This window comes from Cydia amplana, chromosome 9 (assembly GCF_948474715.1).
Source record: "Cydia amplana chromosome 9, ilCydAmpl1.1, whole genome shotgun sequence".
NCBI classification, from domain to species: Eukaryota; Metazoa; Arthropoda; class Insecta; order Lepidoptera; family Tortricidae; genus Cydia; species Cydia amplana.
In genome coordinates, this window is record NC_086077.1 from 182,374 (window position 1) to 199,943 (window position 17,570).

The following is a 17,570-nucleotide window of genomic DNA, read 5'->3' on the forward strand; positions in this document are numbered from 1 at the left end:
TCGTCTGCCAGAAATAAAATTAGAATACCGTTTTATTAAGCAAGCATCCAGTGACTTATCCAATAAGGAAAAAGCTTTATGGTTTTATGGTCTGAAATAAACATTTATTTATTTATTTTTAATTTAGTTCATCATTTTCTACCAATAACCCAGTTTACCTACTTAGTTATATCAGTTTCCATTAACTGCCAATACCTCCTTAGGTACACCCTGATGGTTGCTGGTTCTCGCATCCCATGACACGAGCAAGGGCAGCTACCGATACATATGTCTTGTATTTTGTATGGTTTTCGGTTTTTGTCTATAAAATAGGCATGCCCTGAGGCACTTCACAGCTATTAGCATATTTTAACGACATATATTATTCATAGTAGAAAACAACATTTAATATTCTTCGAGTCGAGTACAATGGAACAATTTAAAAAGAAAACTATTAATTATTCATCGCGTACTGAGTCAATTTACTTAGTGGATTACGTAAATAATCTACTAGTTACAGCTTAAAAAAATTACATTTATTTATTTCATTATATTAAATCACATATGACTGTATATAAATTATTGGAGTGAAACGTAAGGTCTTTAAAAACCCGTAGAGGGGCTTGGATCAAAAACCGATGTAACGAAAAAGTGTTATGGCGCGGTGGCTTATATCTCCGCAACTATAATACCTATACACATTGTATTTATATATATGTATAGAGAAAAGTAGTCATTACACGAAACTGTATGTGCCGCTGACATAGATGGCGCTGATTCTCTGCTAGAAACGACGCATTCGGAGCTAAAATTACCCCTATTTGCAGTGTTCATTCAGTAATTACTCATCAGCCCCTTAATCGATTTCGGTAAAATTGGTGGTGTCATTTGATAGATCTTATTCCATTTCAATGAAATATGAAAAAAATAAAACACGTGGATAAGAAGCGGTAAAAAAATAAAAATGTGACAGTTTTTACAGAAATTTTGTGACTGCTCTTGTTTGAGGCCACCGTGTGCAAAAATTAAGGCATAAAACTGACGCAAAATACTTCGAGTAGTAAAACGAAGCAAAAATGATTCTTTACATACCACTTTTACCCTAGTAAAACATGTTAATCTCCTCAAATAATGCATTAGAATCTATGGCGTCGCGGCGGCGCGAGTTAGATAAAACACATAGAACGTAATATACAGTGTGTAAATCCAATACGGGCGAATATTTAAACGGTGGTTAGCATAGGACCTAAAAAGTATATTGAGATAGATTTTACTTAGAAATGCATTGAAAATTTTAACCATACAAAATAATTCGGCCCGCAATGTAATACACCACACACGTTACGGGATACGAGCTTTTTAAAGTAACTGTCAACGCTTGTTGGCCTTGGAGGATATAATCAAACGGAGACGCCATGTCTGTAATTTTCTGTACAAAACAGTCTGCCGATTTTTGCGGGGGAGGGGAACGTCAAATGTATGCGTAACGTAAAAATAGCCATGTCAGATAAACGTCAGTCCATACATTGTGTATGACCGTTGGCCGCCTATTTTTGACAGAGGGGAAAGCCTGTTAATGGCTACTCCGTTTAGTTGTATCCTCCAAGTTGTTGGCAGTTACTATGAAAAGTTCGTATCTCGTAATGTCATTATCATCTTCTGTTTCTTAATGTTTACAGTACATTGCTGCTCGGTACATGTGGAAAAAATTAATCACGGGGTCATAATTAAGTGTAACTTAAAAAAACATCTTAATTAATGACAAGACGGGTAAATTCTATATCTGGTTTAATTTATTGCCCGTATTTGACTTACACACTGTATATGTCATATGACGACTGCTTGACAATCTAGACTTCCTACTTCCTATATATAATTACGCTAATTAAGTACTATATCTTAGTCGAGTACTTTCTGCTGAATGGGTCAAACCAAACATATTTTAGAATAACGTCATTTCTGTGGACAATACAATAAAAAGTTAGGGCTCTGGTACACATACATATAGACATCCCGTTATTCTCATTTTAGTCTCCAGTATCTACTGAATTTTTTTTATCCCGCCTGTAAAGGTGCTGCGTGAAAAGATTTACTTAGATTTCCTTAAATTTGCGATGTCTACAGGAAAGACGCAAACGAGTTTGATATAAAATTGTATGACGTCCCATATAAAATATATAATTTTCGTAATTTTGGTCTGTTATTTAATGAACAAAAGTAATCATCAGGTACTAAAAAAATTACTAATTGATTATATGGTAAACCCTCCAGTGAATGAACAAAATTACGTTTTTTGTCTAAAATAAGAAATATAGCAATAAGAGCTAGAAACCACGTGCCGTATTTTTTTCTTATTAAAAGCCCGGTAACGATTTTAGAGCAAAAATGTAAAATTGATAGATTTAGTCTTTGAAATTGTACACCTTTTGTTACGTAATATCTAAATAACAACTATTGGTTTCTATTAGCACATCTTCTCATCTTGCCTTTTAATTATGAGGTTGCGAGCGTGCGTCACCGGTAATATATGACGAGAAGGGGCAGTTTTTAAAAATTCATCAAAAAATGTTGTAAATTGTTTAAGTATCAAAATTACATTGAAATTAAGTCGATTTTCAAAGAAATTGTCACTTGTTTTGAAGTAATTTCTGGTGAAAATAGATTTCGTCTAACTTTCATTTACTCTTGATCAATATTGTTCACTGGCGATAGACGGGCAAAAAAAAATGGGCGATAGGGGGATAAATTTAGGGGTCGGTTGAGCAAGAAAGTTGTTGTATGCTAAAATTAACCTATGGAAATTAAACTACAAGTGCTAGATAGTGTAAGACGAAGTTACCTTTGCAATCCGGGGGTTGTGGGATGAACCGTTGGTCTCCGTTGTGGACCGCTGGCGATGGTCCGAGCTGCCCTTGTTGCAAGCTAGAGGTAAGCTTAGAACCTTTACCTTTGGTCGCCCAACTTAAACCTTGGGATTCTCCACTGCACGGATGAGCACGGTGTCCTTCGGCTACACAGCACTGATTCTAAATATTCTAAGCTTTGGCAGTAGTGCTTTTAACAAAATTGCGATAAAATTAACGAGAGTGGCGACAGACGATGTTAACTGGTAGTAGGCTTATGACATACTGGCTCTGACAGCTCATGACAGAGCAATATTCGAATTCAAACTGTGACTTTGGTGTTGCCACAGTAATTACAAAAAAATAACCCTAAAAATGCATAGCCAGAGCTGAACATTCCGCCCACCAAAATGCATTTGTATTTTGACTAAGCGAAAATAAAACAATAGAGTTAAGTAAGCGCGACAATATTAAAACTAAACAACAACAAATGGACAACACAAAGGTAGCGCTCTAAAGCGACTACGCAGGCAGTGGGCACAGTTTGACCACAGGCCGCTTGTACAACCCTGTGGCAGTGCGCACAGTAACCACACGACAGATCCCGTCAGATCCGGGGTGTGTGTCGATAATGCGACCCAGGGGCCACTTCATTGGGCTCGTCTGCTCGTTCACAACGAGCACGAGTGCGCCGACTTGGACGTTGGGCTGTCTGTCGTGCCACTTCATCCGCTGCTGGAGAGTATGCATATACTCCTTCGACCATTTGTTCCAGAAGTCCTGGTGCATCTTCTGAAGCAGCTTCCAGCGTTGGAGGGGGCTAACCCGAACGTCCGACAGGTCTTCCTCAGGCACGACCGACAGGGGCTCCGTGGTGAGGAAGTGACCAGGAGTCAGAGCCGTCAGGTCATTAGGGTCGGTGCTAAGAGGAGTGAGGGGCCTTGAGTTGAGCAAAGCCTCGATTTGGGTTAAAATAGTCGAAAACTCCTCATAAGTCAACCTTTGGTTCCAGACGACACGCGACAAGTGTGTTTTCACGGCCTTTATTCCAGCTTCAGCGAGTCCTGAGAAATGTGGGCTACCCGGCGGGTTAAATTCAAAATTGATTGAATGGTGTGCAGCAGCATCCATCACTAGACGTTGCAGGATGTTGTTCGCACCGACAAAATTTTTGCCTTGGTCAGACACTAACCGGCTGCACCGACCACGACGAGCGACGAAACGCCGAAGTGCGGCGAGGAAAGCATCCGAAGACAACTCGGTGACAAGCTCGGTGTGAATGGCCTTTGTGGCGGTACAGACGAAGACGCAAATGTAACCTTTGTACGTCTTATTACCGCGTCCGCGACCGAGAGCGATATCGAAAGGCCCACCAAAATCGACCGCTGCGCTCGAGAAAGCTTTCAGCTGGGATATTCGATAGGAAGGTAAGTCCCCCATGAATGGCGCAGGAGCACCCGGTGGCCGCACCCGAAAGCACTTCATACATTTTGACACGACTGCGTAAATAGCCCGTTTTGGACACATGACCCAAAAATGCTGCGACAACAAGTTGTGAAGCGTTTGGATGCCTGGATGCATGAACCGTCTATGGTATTCGTCGATAAGAAGGAAGGTCAGACGACTGTCGCGAGGTAGAAGCAACGGATGCTTCACGTCGAAGTCGAGAGAAGCTCGCGACAGGCGACCGCCCACCCTTAAGAGACCCGCGTCATCCGTGAACGGGGACAGTTTCCGGAACGCTTTCGGAAGAGAGTTCGAATGACTATTCGAAATCTTTTCGATTTCCTGAGAAAAGCAGCGCTGTTGCACGGAGCGCACGAAAAGCATCAGTGACTGCTTCAATTCGAGAGGTGTCAAAGGTCCGCGTAATAACTTCGCGGCCGTCTTTTGGTTCCTCGCGTTGTTCGCGAAGCGGCGACAATACGCTAAGATACGTTGGAGTGTTCTTAGCGACGAGAACTTCTCCAATAAGTTGTCAACCAGTGCGTTATCATTGGACACTACGAGGACCGTAATCTTTTGTTCGTCGTGAAGGACATCCCTATCTGGCGTCAGCACTGACTTAGGCCAGCTCTCAGTGGGGAGTCTGAGCCAATCAGGCCCGTTCCACCAACCTGTTTGATTGACCAAGTCTCGAGGAAGCAAACCACGCGATCCGCAGTCGGCTGGATTGTCAGTGGTTCTGACATGATGCCAAGAGTCGGGAGGGATGACGTCCTGAATATGGCACACACGGTTGGCCACGAACGTTTTCCACCTGGACGGACACGACTTGATCCAGGTTAACGTCACACTCGAGTCCGACCATGCAAAGACTCTATCTACCGAGTGGAAAGGCTTCAAAGCCTCCACGACCGAAGCCATCAAGTCCGACAGCAGAACCGCTGCGAGCAATTCGAGACGCGGCACTGACAATTTACGTAACGGCGCGACCTTGGACTTAGCACACACCAGTTGGACGTCAACGTCACTGTCCTCAGTTACTGTACGGCAATAGATTACGGCACAGAAGCCACGTTCTGACGCGTCACAAAATCCGTGGAGATGTAGCACGTCGAATTTACCAACTAAACGGCGAGGCACATCTACAGCACTCAGCGACGAGAGTTGAGTTTTGAATTCCTGCCATTCCAGTCTGATGCTTTCCGGGACATCTCCATCCCAGGAGACGCCCGAAACCCAAAGTAACTGCATCAGATACTTGGCGAGGAATGTTACAGGCGACAGGAAACCCAATGGATCGAAGATTCTAGCTATCTCCGACAGAATAGTGCGCTTTGTGCATCGGCCGTTAGGAGTAGATGCTACACGAAAACGAAAGGAATCAGATTGAGGTTGCCATAGCAAGCCCAATATCTTTAAAGAAATGTCAGTCATTTCTTCGAAGTGTTTAAAGTCTTCCGAGTACAGATCAGAAGACGGAAGACTCTCCAGGAACTCACTACTATTGGAGGTCCACTTCCTGAGATGAAAACCCCCCGACGACAATATGTTAGTAAGTTCCGCTTGAAGCGAACGCGCCTGCTCGACAGAATCCGCTCCGGTGACGACGTCGTCAACGTAGATGTCACGAGCGAGAACGGTTGAACCACCTGGGTAGTTGGCTGCAGAATCACTAGCAAGTTGAGCCATTGTACGAAGGGCTTGGAATGGCGCAGCAGAAACCCCGTAGGTTACCGTTTTAAGACGGTAGTCGCGCACAGGACCGACAGTAGAGGGCCGCCACAAAATGCGCTGAAATTCAGCATCCTCTTCAGGAACCAGAATCTGCCTGTACATCTGTTTCACGTCACCTGTGAAGACGACGGCATGCCAACGAAAGCGTGTGAGCAGATCGAAAATGTTGGTCTGAAGCTTGGGCCCAGCGAAAAGAGTAGCGTTTAAGGACTTCTCGTTGGCGTCCTTAGCGCTGGCGTCGAAGACCACGCGAAGAGGAGTGGTGACGGAGTCACGCAGAATACCATGGTGAGGTATGTAATAGAAGTGGCCTTCACTCGTAGAAGGAGGTGCCACTTCCTCCAAGTGACCACGAGACTCGTAGTCATCCATGAATTCCACATACGCCCTTTTGAACTCAGGGTTGGAATTCAATTTGCGTTCTAACGACGTGAAACGCTTGAGAGCGATTTCGCGCGAATTGAGGAAGGTAGGTTTGTTCGCGGGATCGACAAATGGTAACGGAACTACGAACCTGCCATCCTCATTACGATAGTATTTCTCACGAAAATAGTCCTCGCAGCGTTGGTCCTCCTCAGATACGACAGGTTTAGTCGGAGAACTAACGTTTTCCAATTCCCAAAATTTTTTTATGGAATCGTCGAGCGACAAAATCTGTGAGGGACTCGACACGAAAAAACAATGTTTATTATTGTTGCGAGACGATACGAGAGCGCTTGATGTGAGCTGACTGGCGTCACACTCACCCATAACGACCCATCCATAGATGGTTTTCAACAGAGTAGGCTGTCCAGATTCCCCGCGCCGTATACCGGGCAACAACGACGAAACGAAGACCTGTGCGTTAAGCAACAAGTCCACCGGCGCCGGACGGGCAAAATCAGGATCAGCCAGCGATAAATTTTTGGTGTGCGACCAACCCGACGAATCGACAGGTTGTGGAGGTTGGTCAGCACATACCGGCGACAAAACGAAAGCTTCGAGCTTAGTACTCAGCGAAGAGGGTTTATTACCCATTGGCTTGACCTCACATGAAAGTGAGCCAAATGTTTGATTGGGCGAATTGCCAATGCCAAACACGGTGTGTTGGCCAGAAGTCTCAAACCCTAGCATTTCAGCACAAGACTTTGATATAAGATTGCATGCACTCGCACCATCCAGAAGCGCACGCACTGGGCGGAAGACACCAGAACTGTCCCGAATTAACATCCTGGCAGTAGCAAAAAATATTGTATTCTCTCCCGCCATAGCAGTTAAAACCGTGTTACTACTACTCTTGCTAGTACTGCTCATGTTATTGCTAGGTGCTGCAGTAGCAGTCTCTGTAACCGTGGATGCTTCAACATTCTTTGTAAAATGCAATAAACTGTGGTGCGAACGATGACACACACTACAGCGAGAAGCCCGACAAGTTTTCACTCTATGGGCATTCGAGAAACATAAAATACACAAACCCTTCTCCTTAACAAAATTAAACCGGCCATCATTATCTAAATTTAGAAACTTGGTACATTTGTCGAGACTATGTTGACCCGAACAACAAACACAGCTCGGTGTTGACGGAGTCGAAACGACCAAGGCAGTTTTGTTTTTAGGCAATGGTTTAACGTTCTGAGCTTGAGGCCTAACACTAACACTTGAGTTTTCCAAAGCCCTACTCCGCTTTTCAATAAAACATTTCAAGTCCTCAAACTTTGGAACCTCAGTATTGGAAGTAAGTTGTAATTCAAATGCTTCCCGAGTGGCAACATCTAATTTTGCCCAAAGCAAATAGTACAACATAAAGTTCTTATCGGGGAGGTTAAATTTGGATAAAATATTTAAATTTTCATTAAAAGTTCTAAAAACCCTTTCCAAATCTGTTTTAGTTTTGACTGGCTCACAATTTAGCAGTTTCTCATAATACATAACAGCGATTTGCCTCTTCCTATCATAATAGTTGGACAGCGTCTCATATGCACTGCTATAATTGTCACCCGACAGAGGAAAACTTTTAATTAAATCATATGCGGAACCCTGAACGCTTGACAGTAGGTAATGTAATTTTTCCACGTTACTAATTGTGGTTCGACTATGTATGAGCGAGTCATAAAGCTCTTTGAAAGACACCCAACTTTCCAATTTTCCATCAAATGGCTTAATTGCTATTTTAGGAAGCTTGGCTAAATTATTTTCAAGCGTTAAAGGTTTCACATCAGACTTATCACTTATCTCACTTTTGGCCATTTGTCTTAATCTACATTTCACTGACTTTAACTTACTTTCAAACTCCCTCGTAACTTCGTACTCTTCCGCACGTCTTTCAGGTTTCAGCGGACGTAAAATGCTTAGCTGAGCCTTGTGAAAGTCTTTTTCTAAATCCTTTATGTCCGATTCATCATAACCTCTTAAGTCCGAACTTTCAATGTTCTCTAACCTGAATATAGCGTAACCCCGCGCGACACGGAACATGTCTACGGTCGCGGGCTCCGCCTCACTATCACCATGTACACTCATATTGTTTTAAATGCAATTATATACACTAAACCGGCGAAAAGAAACACAAGTCACAAAATAATTGCAATATAACGACCTCAGTACCGACTGACACTAGACACACTGACAGCTGACGTCGACACTTGACAGCTGTGACAATGTTGCCAGCAGTATTAACCACGAGTGAACGAATGGTTTAGTAAAAGCACTACTACACGACCACCAACTTTCTTGCTTACCCTCGACTTTTTTTATAAGTCTACCCTAAATTTAGAAGCAACAGACAACGACAAACGAAAAACCAAAGGTCACTTTTCAAATTATTCGGCTCGAAGACCAAAATGTTCACTGGCGATAGACGGGCAAAAAAAAATGGGCGATAGGGGGATAAATTTAGGGGTCGGTTGAGCAAGAAAGTTGTTGTATGCCAAAATTAACCTATGGAAATTAAACTACAAGTGCTAGATAGTGTAAGACGAAGTTACCTTTGCAATCCGGGGGTTGTGGGATGAACCGTTGGTCTCCGTTGTGGACCGCTGGCGATGGTCCGAGCTGCCCTTGTTGCAAGCTAGAGGTAAGCTTAGAACCTTTACCTTTGGTCGCCCAACTTAAACCTTGGGATTCTCCACTGCACGGATGAGCACGGTGTCCTTCGGCTACACAGCACTGATTCTAAATATTCTAAGCTTTGGCAGTAGTGCTTTTAACAAAATTGCGATAAAATTAACGAGAGTGGCGACAGACGATGTTAACTGGTAGTAGGCTTATGACATACTGGCTCTGACAGCTCATGACAGAGCAATATTCGAATTCAAACTGTGACTTTGGTGTTGCCACAGTAATTACAAAAAAATAACCCTAAAAATGCATAGCCAGAGCTGAACAAATATAATATAACACAAATATAGTCTATTAAAAATAAATTACAGGATATAAATAATACAACAACACCAAACATCAAACATTTTAGCAGTCCAAATTTTTCAAAATAAGTATATATGAGCTCTAAAGTCAGAGCTTTACGCGGATTTTCATAAATGATCATCAGGAAAATAATCATTATTAATTCAGAGACTCCTTTTTACCAAAACTGTGATCTATTTAAAGGAAATATAAGAAAACGCGCTAATTGGAAAAATTACTGTTTATTTCTATTAGTAAACGAAAACTGTACAATTTCAACGAGGAAAATTACCAATTTTAAGATTTTTATACTTTTTTTGTGACGGGACTGTTAACAACTCTATTCCCTATGCAATGGCAACCCGTGATCAATTTATAAATTTATTTTCGACCAGTTGGAATGTGACTGGCGTTTGAAGTTTTGTATGGAAATATTAGATCTCAGATAAGAACTGTGTACGTTTGGAGCAACATATGCAGTGCTTATTTAATGTTTACCTGTATAAAGTTTAGTTATTCGGTTAGATTATGAGTTCAACCTTCTATAAATGTACACTTTGTCGGCGTAGTATGCGATGAAGTCTTTATTTTTTATAGTTCCATTACTGGCTTATCAAATGTTCTGAAACCAGTAAATGATCGGTGTGTTCATTTACTGGTGTCATCTAAATTTTTTTTTCTAATTGTATATGTAAACGAAATGATATTGAGCTTGTTTTTTGTGATTCTGCATAGAAAACGATTCTAATTCATTCAGCCAGTATTGGAACAAACCAAATTTCTATAGTCCATTTACTAGGTTTTTCATGTCTATGTATGAACAATACACAATTTGGCTTCATTTATTCACTATAGATGTCAAGCAGATCTTGTCAGTAGAAAAAGGCGGCAAATTTGAAAAATGTAGGCGCGAAGGGATAAGTATCGTCCCATAGAAAATTTGAATTTCGCGCCTTTTTCTACTGTCAAGATTAGCTTGACCATCTATAATTCTATGTATTTATATGAACAATGTAACCACAAACAATGCAATGACAAGTTTATTATTTTAATTTAACCATTATTCTCATAAAAATATGCACGTTGTTTCTTGTTTTAAAGATTGATTCTATTTTTCTTATTAATATGTAACAGGCTTTTGTGTTATTGTTTATATGGAGGGATAAAAAGATATGAATGCTGTCGCTATCAAACATCAAACATCAACATTTGGTCAGCAAATAGGCCACAAGGGCACGTTTATGGAATTTACATACAAACAAAAAAAAACACATCAACAATTATAAAATACATGTGAGCCGAAGATATCAATTCAAACTAAAGTAATTACATACTGATGTATAAAGTCTCAAAACGTCGAATTACAAAATAAAACTATAATAATTATATTAAAAAAAAAAACAAACATACAAATACTAAAATCTAAATCAATTTTTTAACAAGCAGTTTCGTCTGCGAGCGATATTCCAAATTTTATATTAAAGGAAAAAATGGAAAAAGTTACGCTTCCGGCAGGACTTGAACCCGCATCCTCCGCAATCCGTGCGTTGCTCTTAACCAATTGAGCTACGGAAGCCTACCAGGACATCGCAAATCTTTCCATCCTTTCCTTTATGCATACACGCGATAAGGGTGGCGTAATAGCGACATTTACCAACATCTTTTGTAACTTTTTTTGTAATTTTTCCATTTTTTCCTTTAATATAAAATTTGGAATATCGCTCGCAGACGAAACTGCTTGTTAAAAAATTGATTTAGTATGGGTTAGCACATTGTTACTGGTGAATTCTCAATGCAACTTGAGACTCCGGTGCCGTCAAAAGATGCCGCCCACCGGCACAGCAAGTTTATATCTTTGTTTCTAGTGTTATAGTTATGGATATCACTGTTAAACTTGAATTCGTAGACGTTTTTCCGAACATACTTATATAATATTCTCAAGTATGTATTGAGATGCAACGGTAAGAATGTTAACTTCTATGAAGAGCTGGAAACGGTTTTTGTGTTAAAAATGTTATTTTAATGCTGATTATAAAAGATCTAACTAATTCACTGGTTTTTGTGGTGTTCATTCACTAGTTTTTATGTTCATTCATTAGGTTTTTCGGTAGTTTTTGATAAATTCTGCTATTACTCAAAAAATATACTTACCTATAAAAAATCGCAGAAATTACTTTCTTATTTATTAAAAGATGATTAATTAAATTGCAGTTGCAATGATTTTTCTCACTTGGATAATTGCTTAAGTGTTCATTCACTGGTGGTCTTACCCTATGTGCTGAATTAGTTTACATTACGACGAAATTGCTAGAAAATTTCCCATCAAATGTTGTGTTCATTTAGATATGGATCATTAAGTATATTATGACCGAAAATAATCTTTAGAGATAAAATTAAAGACAATTATTACTCATAATTATAATAAGTACATCAAGCATTTGAGATAAGCGTGACTTCGGTATTCAAACACAAAGCAATAGTACAGACACTTGTATTATTGTTCTGTGTTTAATCACTGACATCCTGGACGCTTCGGGCCTTCGGCCCTACGCGGAGCTCGGCCTGCGGCCTTCGCATTTAGTTAGATACATGTAGTACTATATTGTTCTGTATTTACGCACTGACATCCTGGACGCTTCGGGCCTTCGGCCCTACGTGGAGCTCGGCCTTCGGCCTTCGCATTTAGATACTTGTATTAACTAAATTCGTTCTTAACAATAGTCAATAGTCAGGTAAGTACAGTCACTACAGTCAAAGATTTTAATTTGGGACCAAATACATTGTCACAGTGACAATATGAAAGTCACTCAGAGACATCATTTAACATGAAGCTAATTTTACAGTAAACACTACAACAGGACAGTGAAATAAAGAAATGCAATTTAAACTGTCGTGTGACATATTTTAACATTAAGCTAATTTTACAGTAAACACTACAACAGGACAGTGAAATAAAGAAATGCAATTTAAACTGTCGTGTGACATATTAACATGAAGCTAATTTTACAGTAAACACTACAACAGGACAGTGAAATAAAGAAATGCAATTTAAACTGTCGTGTGACATATTAACATGAAGCTAATTTTACAGTAAACACTACAACAGGACAGTGAAATAAAGAAATGCAATTTAAACTGTCGTGTGACATATTAACATGAAGGTAATTTTACAGAAAACACTACAACAGGACAGTGAAATAGAGAAATGCAATTTAAACTGTCGTGTGACATATTAACATGAAGCTAATTTTACAGTAAACACTACGACAGGACAGTGAAATAAAGAAATGCAATTTAAACTGTCGTGTGACATATTTTAACATTAAGCTAATTTTCCAGTAAACACTACAACAGGACAGTGAAATAAAGAAATGCAATTTAAACTGTCGTGTGACATATTAACATGAAGCTAATTTTACAGTAAACACTACGACAGGACAGTGAAATAAAGAAATACAATTTAAACTGTCGTGTGACATAAAATATTAACATGAAGCTAAATACAGTAAACACGTTAAACAAAAAAAACTAATCCAACACAATGAAAGTGTTTCTTTCTATATTATTTATGGAAAACGCCCGTAAATTGTGTGAGGCAAAAGTTCAAAGTCTATGTAGTTACAAGAAGTGGACTTTAGAGGTTCGTGATATACCTACATACCTAATATTCTCTAAAAATAAACAATCGAAGTTTTGACCTTAACTGTCCATATTATACTTATGTAGAATTAGACCGGCCATTTAAAAGACTAATGGCGTTATTAATAAAGTTATTTCAAGTGAAACGAGCCGTTGATAATCACACGTCCACTGTCGTTCATTAACACATTCGTGTTGGCTAGAAATATTTTTTTAATTTCTCATTTCTCATGCTCTAAAACAGGGTCATTGTTGTTCTAAAAGGTGTGCAGAAAGTGATACGTTTCTGCACTAGAGCATTACCTTTCCAAGTAATATTTTTTTAATTTTGTTAAGATAAATAATTGAATTTGGTTTTAAATGGATGTGACAATTTCTATTCTGATTTTAACTCCCCATTCCATAAATCGATTCTTTTATCAATTTTGCTACTTGAAAGTACCCTCAAGAAACAGTTTAAAAATATAAAAACAGTAATGTTTTGTTTTAATCACATGAATTTTACTTTCCTCGTATTCGAAATGAAAAGTAGAGTGTTTAACTCGGGTGAAAGGCATCATTTCAGCCTCGGACTATTGGCGCTCTCACTGCGTTTGAGTACCAAACTACCTCGGCAGAAATAAGTGCCCTTCACCCCTTGGTTAACAATCTACTAATAACCACGACCCTTTGAGCCAAGGTTTGCTTAAGAGGCCAGTATCGATTATAGTCGCGAAAAAGTAAAATTGATAGATTTAGTCGATGAAATTGTACACCTTTTGTTACGTAATAGAAAAAACAAGTACTGGAATCTATTAGCACGTCTTCTTATCTTGCACTTGTACAGATCATTTTTTTGAAAACAGACTCACTAAATTAGTAATTATTATTTTTCTGATGGACGTTTAGGTAAACGCGCGCAAAGCACTGATTTAGTCGATCTTATTTGGAAATTTCGTTAAGTTTGGACTGCTAAAAATGGTAATTTTGTATTACACATATCCTGTACTCCAACTTTCATAGACTACATTTTTGTTATATGATATTGAATGTTAGACGAAACCAATTTTCACCAGAAATTACTTCAAAACAAGTGAATATTTTTCGTGAAAATCGACTTAATTTCAACGTAATTTTGATACTTAAACAATTTACAACATTTCCTGAAACTGTTCTTATACACCATTTTGTATAATTTACTACTATAATTTTTTGATGAATTTTTAAAAACTGCCCCTTCTCGGCATAAATTGCCGGTGACGCACGCTCGAGACCTCATTATTGAAAGGCAAGATGAGAAGACGTGCTAGTAGAAACCAATACTTGTTATTTAGATATTACGTAACAAAATGTGTACAATTTCAACAACGAAATCTATAAATTTTACATTTTGGCTCTAAAATCGTTAACGGAGCCTTAATTCATGCAAGAATTATGGTTTCCTTGGTAGATCCTATCCCAAGTCTTTTCCTGAGACCGCTCTATACTACCGAACATTTATAACGGTTCCGCGCCGCGGTTAAACCGTGAACACTTGAAGAGTTAACAAACTTTCGCGTTTATATGTAGGTTATATTAGATATAATATTAGTAGGGATACTAGGGATTGCTTTAGAGAACGGTAGGCATTTTTAGCCAACTTCAAAATTCCAAAAAGAGGAGGTTTAGTTCTCAATTCTGTTGTATGATTGTTATTTCATAATTCCGTCATTTCTCGAGCGATATAGATAGTTTTTTTTTTGTTTGAAAGCACATATTTATTTACAGATTGATCCCATTCAGTTCAAAATCCAGTTCCAATGATGGGATCGAAAGAACTCCTTAAAATACCTATTAAATTAATAAATAAAAAGAACTATAGAAAATAAATGAAAAAAAGTAACTATAGGCTGTATATATTATATATAGTGATTTTTGTATTTTCATCATTAAGCCAAGCATTTACATGAAATAAAGGAACATTTGATGAAATGGAACTGCTGATGAAAGCCAAAGAACGGAAATCCTCAACGAATCGTATTTTACGATTGGCGAATTGTCTTCTTCGCTAAGTTTGTTCAGCTATTTACGTTTTTAAAACAGCATTTTTGTCAAAGTCGAGAATTTGAGCTCCACAAAATTCATAAGCACACTTATATTAGGTAGCGAATTTGTATTTATTTTATTATTATTTATAAACCAAACAATTGCATAAACAGTTGCTGCAATTGCTATTTGGTGAAATCAAACTGTTGATGAAGACCAAAATGAAACTCTTCCACGACAAGTATTTTAATGATTTTAGGACTTGTTTTGAGATGCACTATATGTTCGAAAATAATTTTCAAATTATTTGCAAAAATCTTTTATAACTGTAGATCCATAAGAGCGTGGCACATATTTTTGCGGCATTCGAACAGTAACATAATTGCAGGTGACTGTACTGGCTACTAGTGATGTCGACTGTACCAGCCGGACTCGATGGAAAGAAAACACGCCGATATGAAAGTGCTCGATAGGAAATTTTTAATTGCGATTTCCACCGCCTTTAATTTAGAACGTGCGCCCGTTTGCCCGTACCATGGACATTTACCCTAAAGCAAAATGCAAAAAACACCACCTTTTTTCACTCGTAAAATTTAGTTATAAATGAGCAATTAGAGTGGCTAAGGGTAAATAAGAAAATTAACCTTTATAGACCTTAATTTTTGGGTATGTCTACCGGAAAGAGTGGTTGTCATACTTGCAACCTGAAAAAGACAGTTATAATTGGCCCTTATGCCGTGCAGACACGTGCTGGTCATCACGTCACCAGTAATCAGAATCACACGAACATCATGCAAAATGTACCATCCCCCTTAAAGCCTTTGCTACACGGTCGCCGACAAGCCCCCAGACCGCGTGGCCTTGGTCCGTCCCGGACCGTGTAGCTGTAGATAGTTGTTTCCAACAAAATTTGACCAAAACTGACTAAGGTCAGACCAAGGTCAGACGGTTAGTAGGCTTGTCGGCGACCGTGTAGCAAGGGCTTATCTGACTGTTCGTAAACCTTATTACAAAACGCATAAGGTCCACCGATGGACAGTTGGTGTTTGTACAACTGTTCCTATTTACAATAAACCAACTTAACTAATCAGTCATTTACATTTTACATTCCATTGTATACCTAATACGACTTTTGTCTTGCAAACTATTCCGTTTGCATATTATAACCATGACGCGATAAATTAACTCCTGTTTCCAGTTTAAGCCAAAACTTGGTATGAAAACATGTGAACAGCAACTTCTAATAGCGGTCACGTTTTGGGCGCATACATCACACGTGATCATCTATGGTAACGGCACCAATCATGAGACATTTAAAAGAAAATTTGGAGTATTTTTGATAGACATATACATATAGATTTTAGACAGAGATATATAGATATTTCACAGACACCTTTTGTCTTTTTTACTGCGGACGGCTAAGGTGTGGCTGAGCAATGGAATGCGCTCCCGCCATCTGTGTTCCCTGAGAATTACGACCTCGGTCTCTTTAAACCGAGAGTGAATACTTAGGCTATTACTGAACCGGTGACCTCCATCAGGGTTTGTCTTCACTTTCCATCAGGTATGACTAGGGCCAATCGCCGACCAGAATAATAAAAAACCTTGTAAATTTCTACCGGTTTTCGCGTTTAAAGACTTTAAAGTTGACTTTTCTATTCATATTTTATTTTATATTTCAAGTGTCTAAGAATACGGGGCTATAAAATCGAAATTCGCAAACTGCGGACATTTTTATCTTTCACTCTAATTACACCCTTCATTGGAGTAAAAAAGAAAGATCCCCGCAATTTGCGAATTTCGGTTTTCTCGGTAGCCCCTCTGTAGTCGGCTAACTTAGAGCGGTAAATGAAAACTAGGTCCTTATAGTAAAATTTAATAATAAAAATATATAGGTGCCTACCTACAATAAATAAAACTATTATCCGTCAGTAGTAGGTCTTTTTGTATGTCCGACGAGATGCGCTCACCACGGTACCCGCAGACATTGCCAAATGCGTTCGAGTGGCGTCGGTAGGGGACAGTAGGGGTACACGCCACTTCTGCATTTTCTTCCAATAACTTTGAGAAACTTTGCCCGCCTCATGAATAGACTTCACAAGGACCAATAAAAAGTCCGAGCGAATATTCACATAATTAAATCTAGGCCGGTCTACCCGTATTATGAACCGTGTTTTAAATAAGTTTTTTGTAATCATTTTGGATAGAAGTTTTTTCACTGACTGCAAAAAGCGGCCAAGTGCGAGTCGGACTCGCCCATGAAGGGTTCCGTATTTAGGCGATTTATGACGTATAAAAAAAACTACTTACTAGATCTCGTTCAAACCAATTTTCGGTGGAAGTTTACATGGTAATGTACATCATATATTTTTTTTAGTTTTATCATTCTCTTATTTTAGAAGTTACAGGGGGGGGGGACACACATTTTACCACTTTGGAAGTGTCTCTCGCGCAAACTATTCAGTTTAGAAAAAAATTATATTAGAAACCTCAATATCATTTTTGAAGACCTATCCATAGATACCCCACACGTATGGGTTTGATGAA

General features: G+C 39.0%; 1 protein-coding gene across 1 annotated transcript; it reads right to left on the reverse strand.

The window, feature by feature from the left end:
* Positions 1 to 3,344: 3,344 nt before the first annotated feature.
* On the reverse strand, positions 3,345 to 8,498 carry LOC134650781 (uncharacterized). The gene is made up of 2 exons (XM_063505715.1): positions 8,264 to 8,498; positions 3,345 to 7,324 (listed from the first exon to the last, which is right to left on the reverse strand). Exons 1-2 carry the CDS (start codon positions 8,496 to 8,498, stop codon positions 3,345 to 3,347), a joined length of 4,215 nt encoding a protein of 1,404 aa, XP_063361785.1.
* Between the last annotated feature and the right edge of the window lie 9,072 nt (positions 8,499 to 17,570).

Bases quoted from the DNA above. Each gene is read 5' to 3' on its own strand.
- LOC134650781 (XM_063505715.1), bottom strand. From the start codon at position 8,498: ATGAGTGTACATGGTGATAGTGAGGCGGAGCCCGCGACCGTAGACATG. The intron at 7,325-8,263 runs GTAAGTTAAAGT...CCACGGTTACAG, and splicing joins AGTTACGAGGGAGTTTGAAA to AGACTGCTACTGCAGCACCT.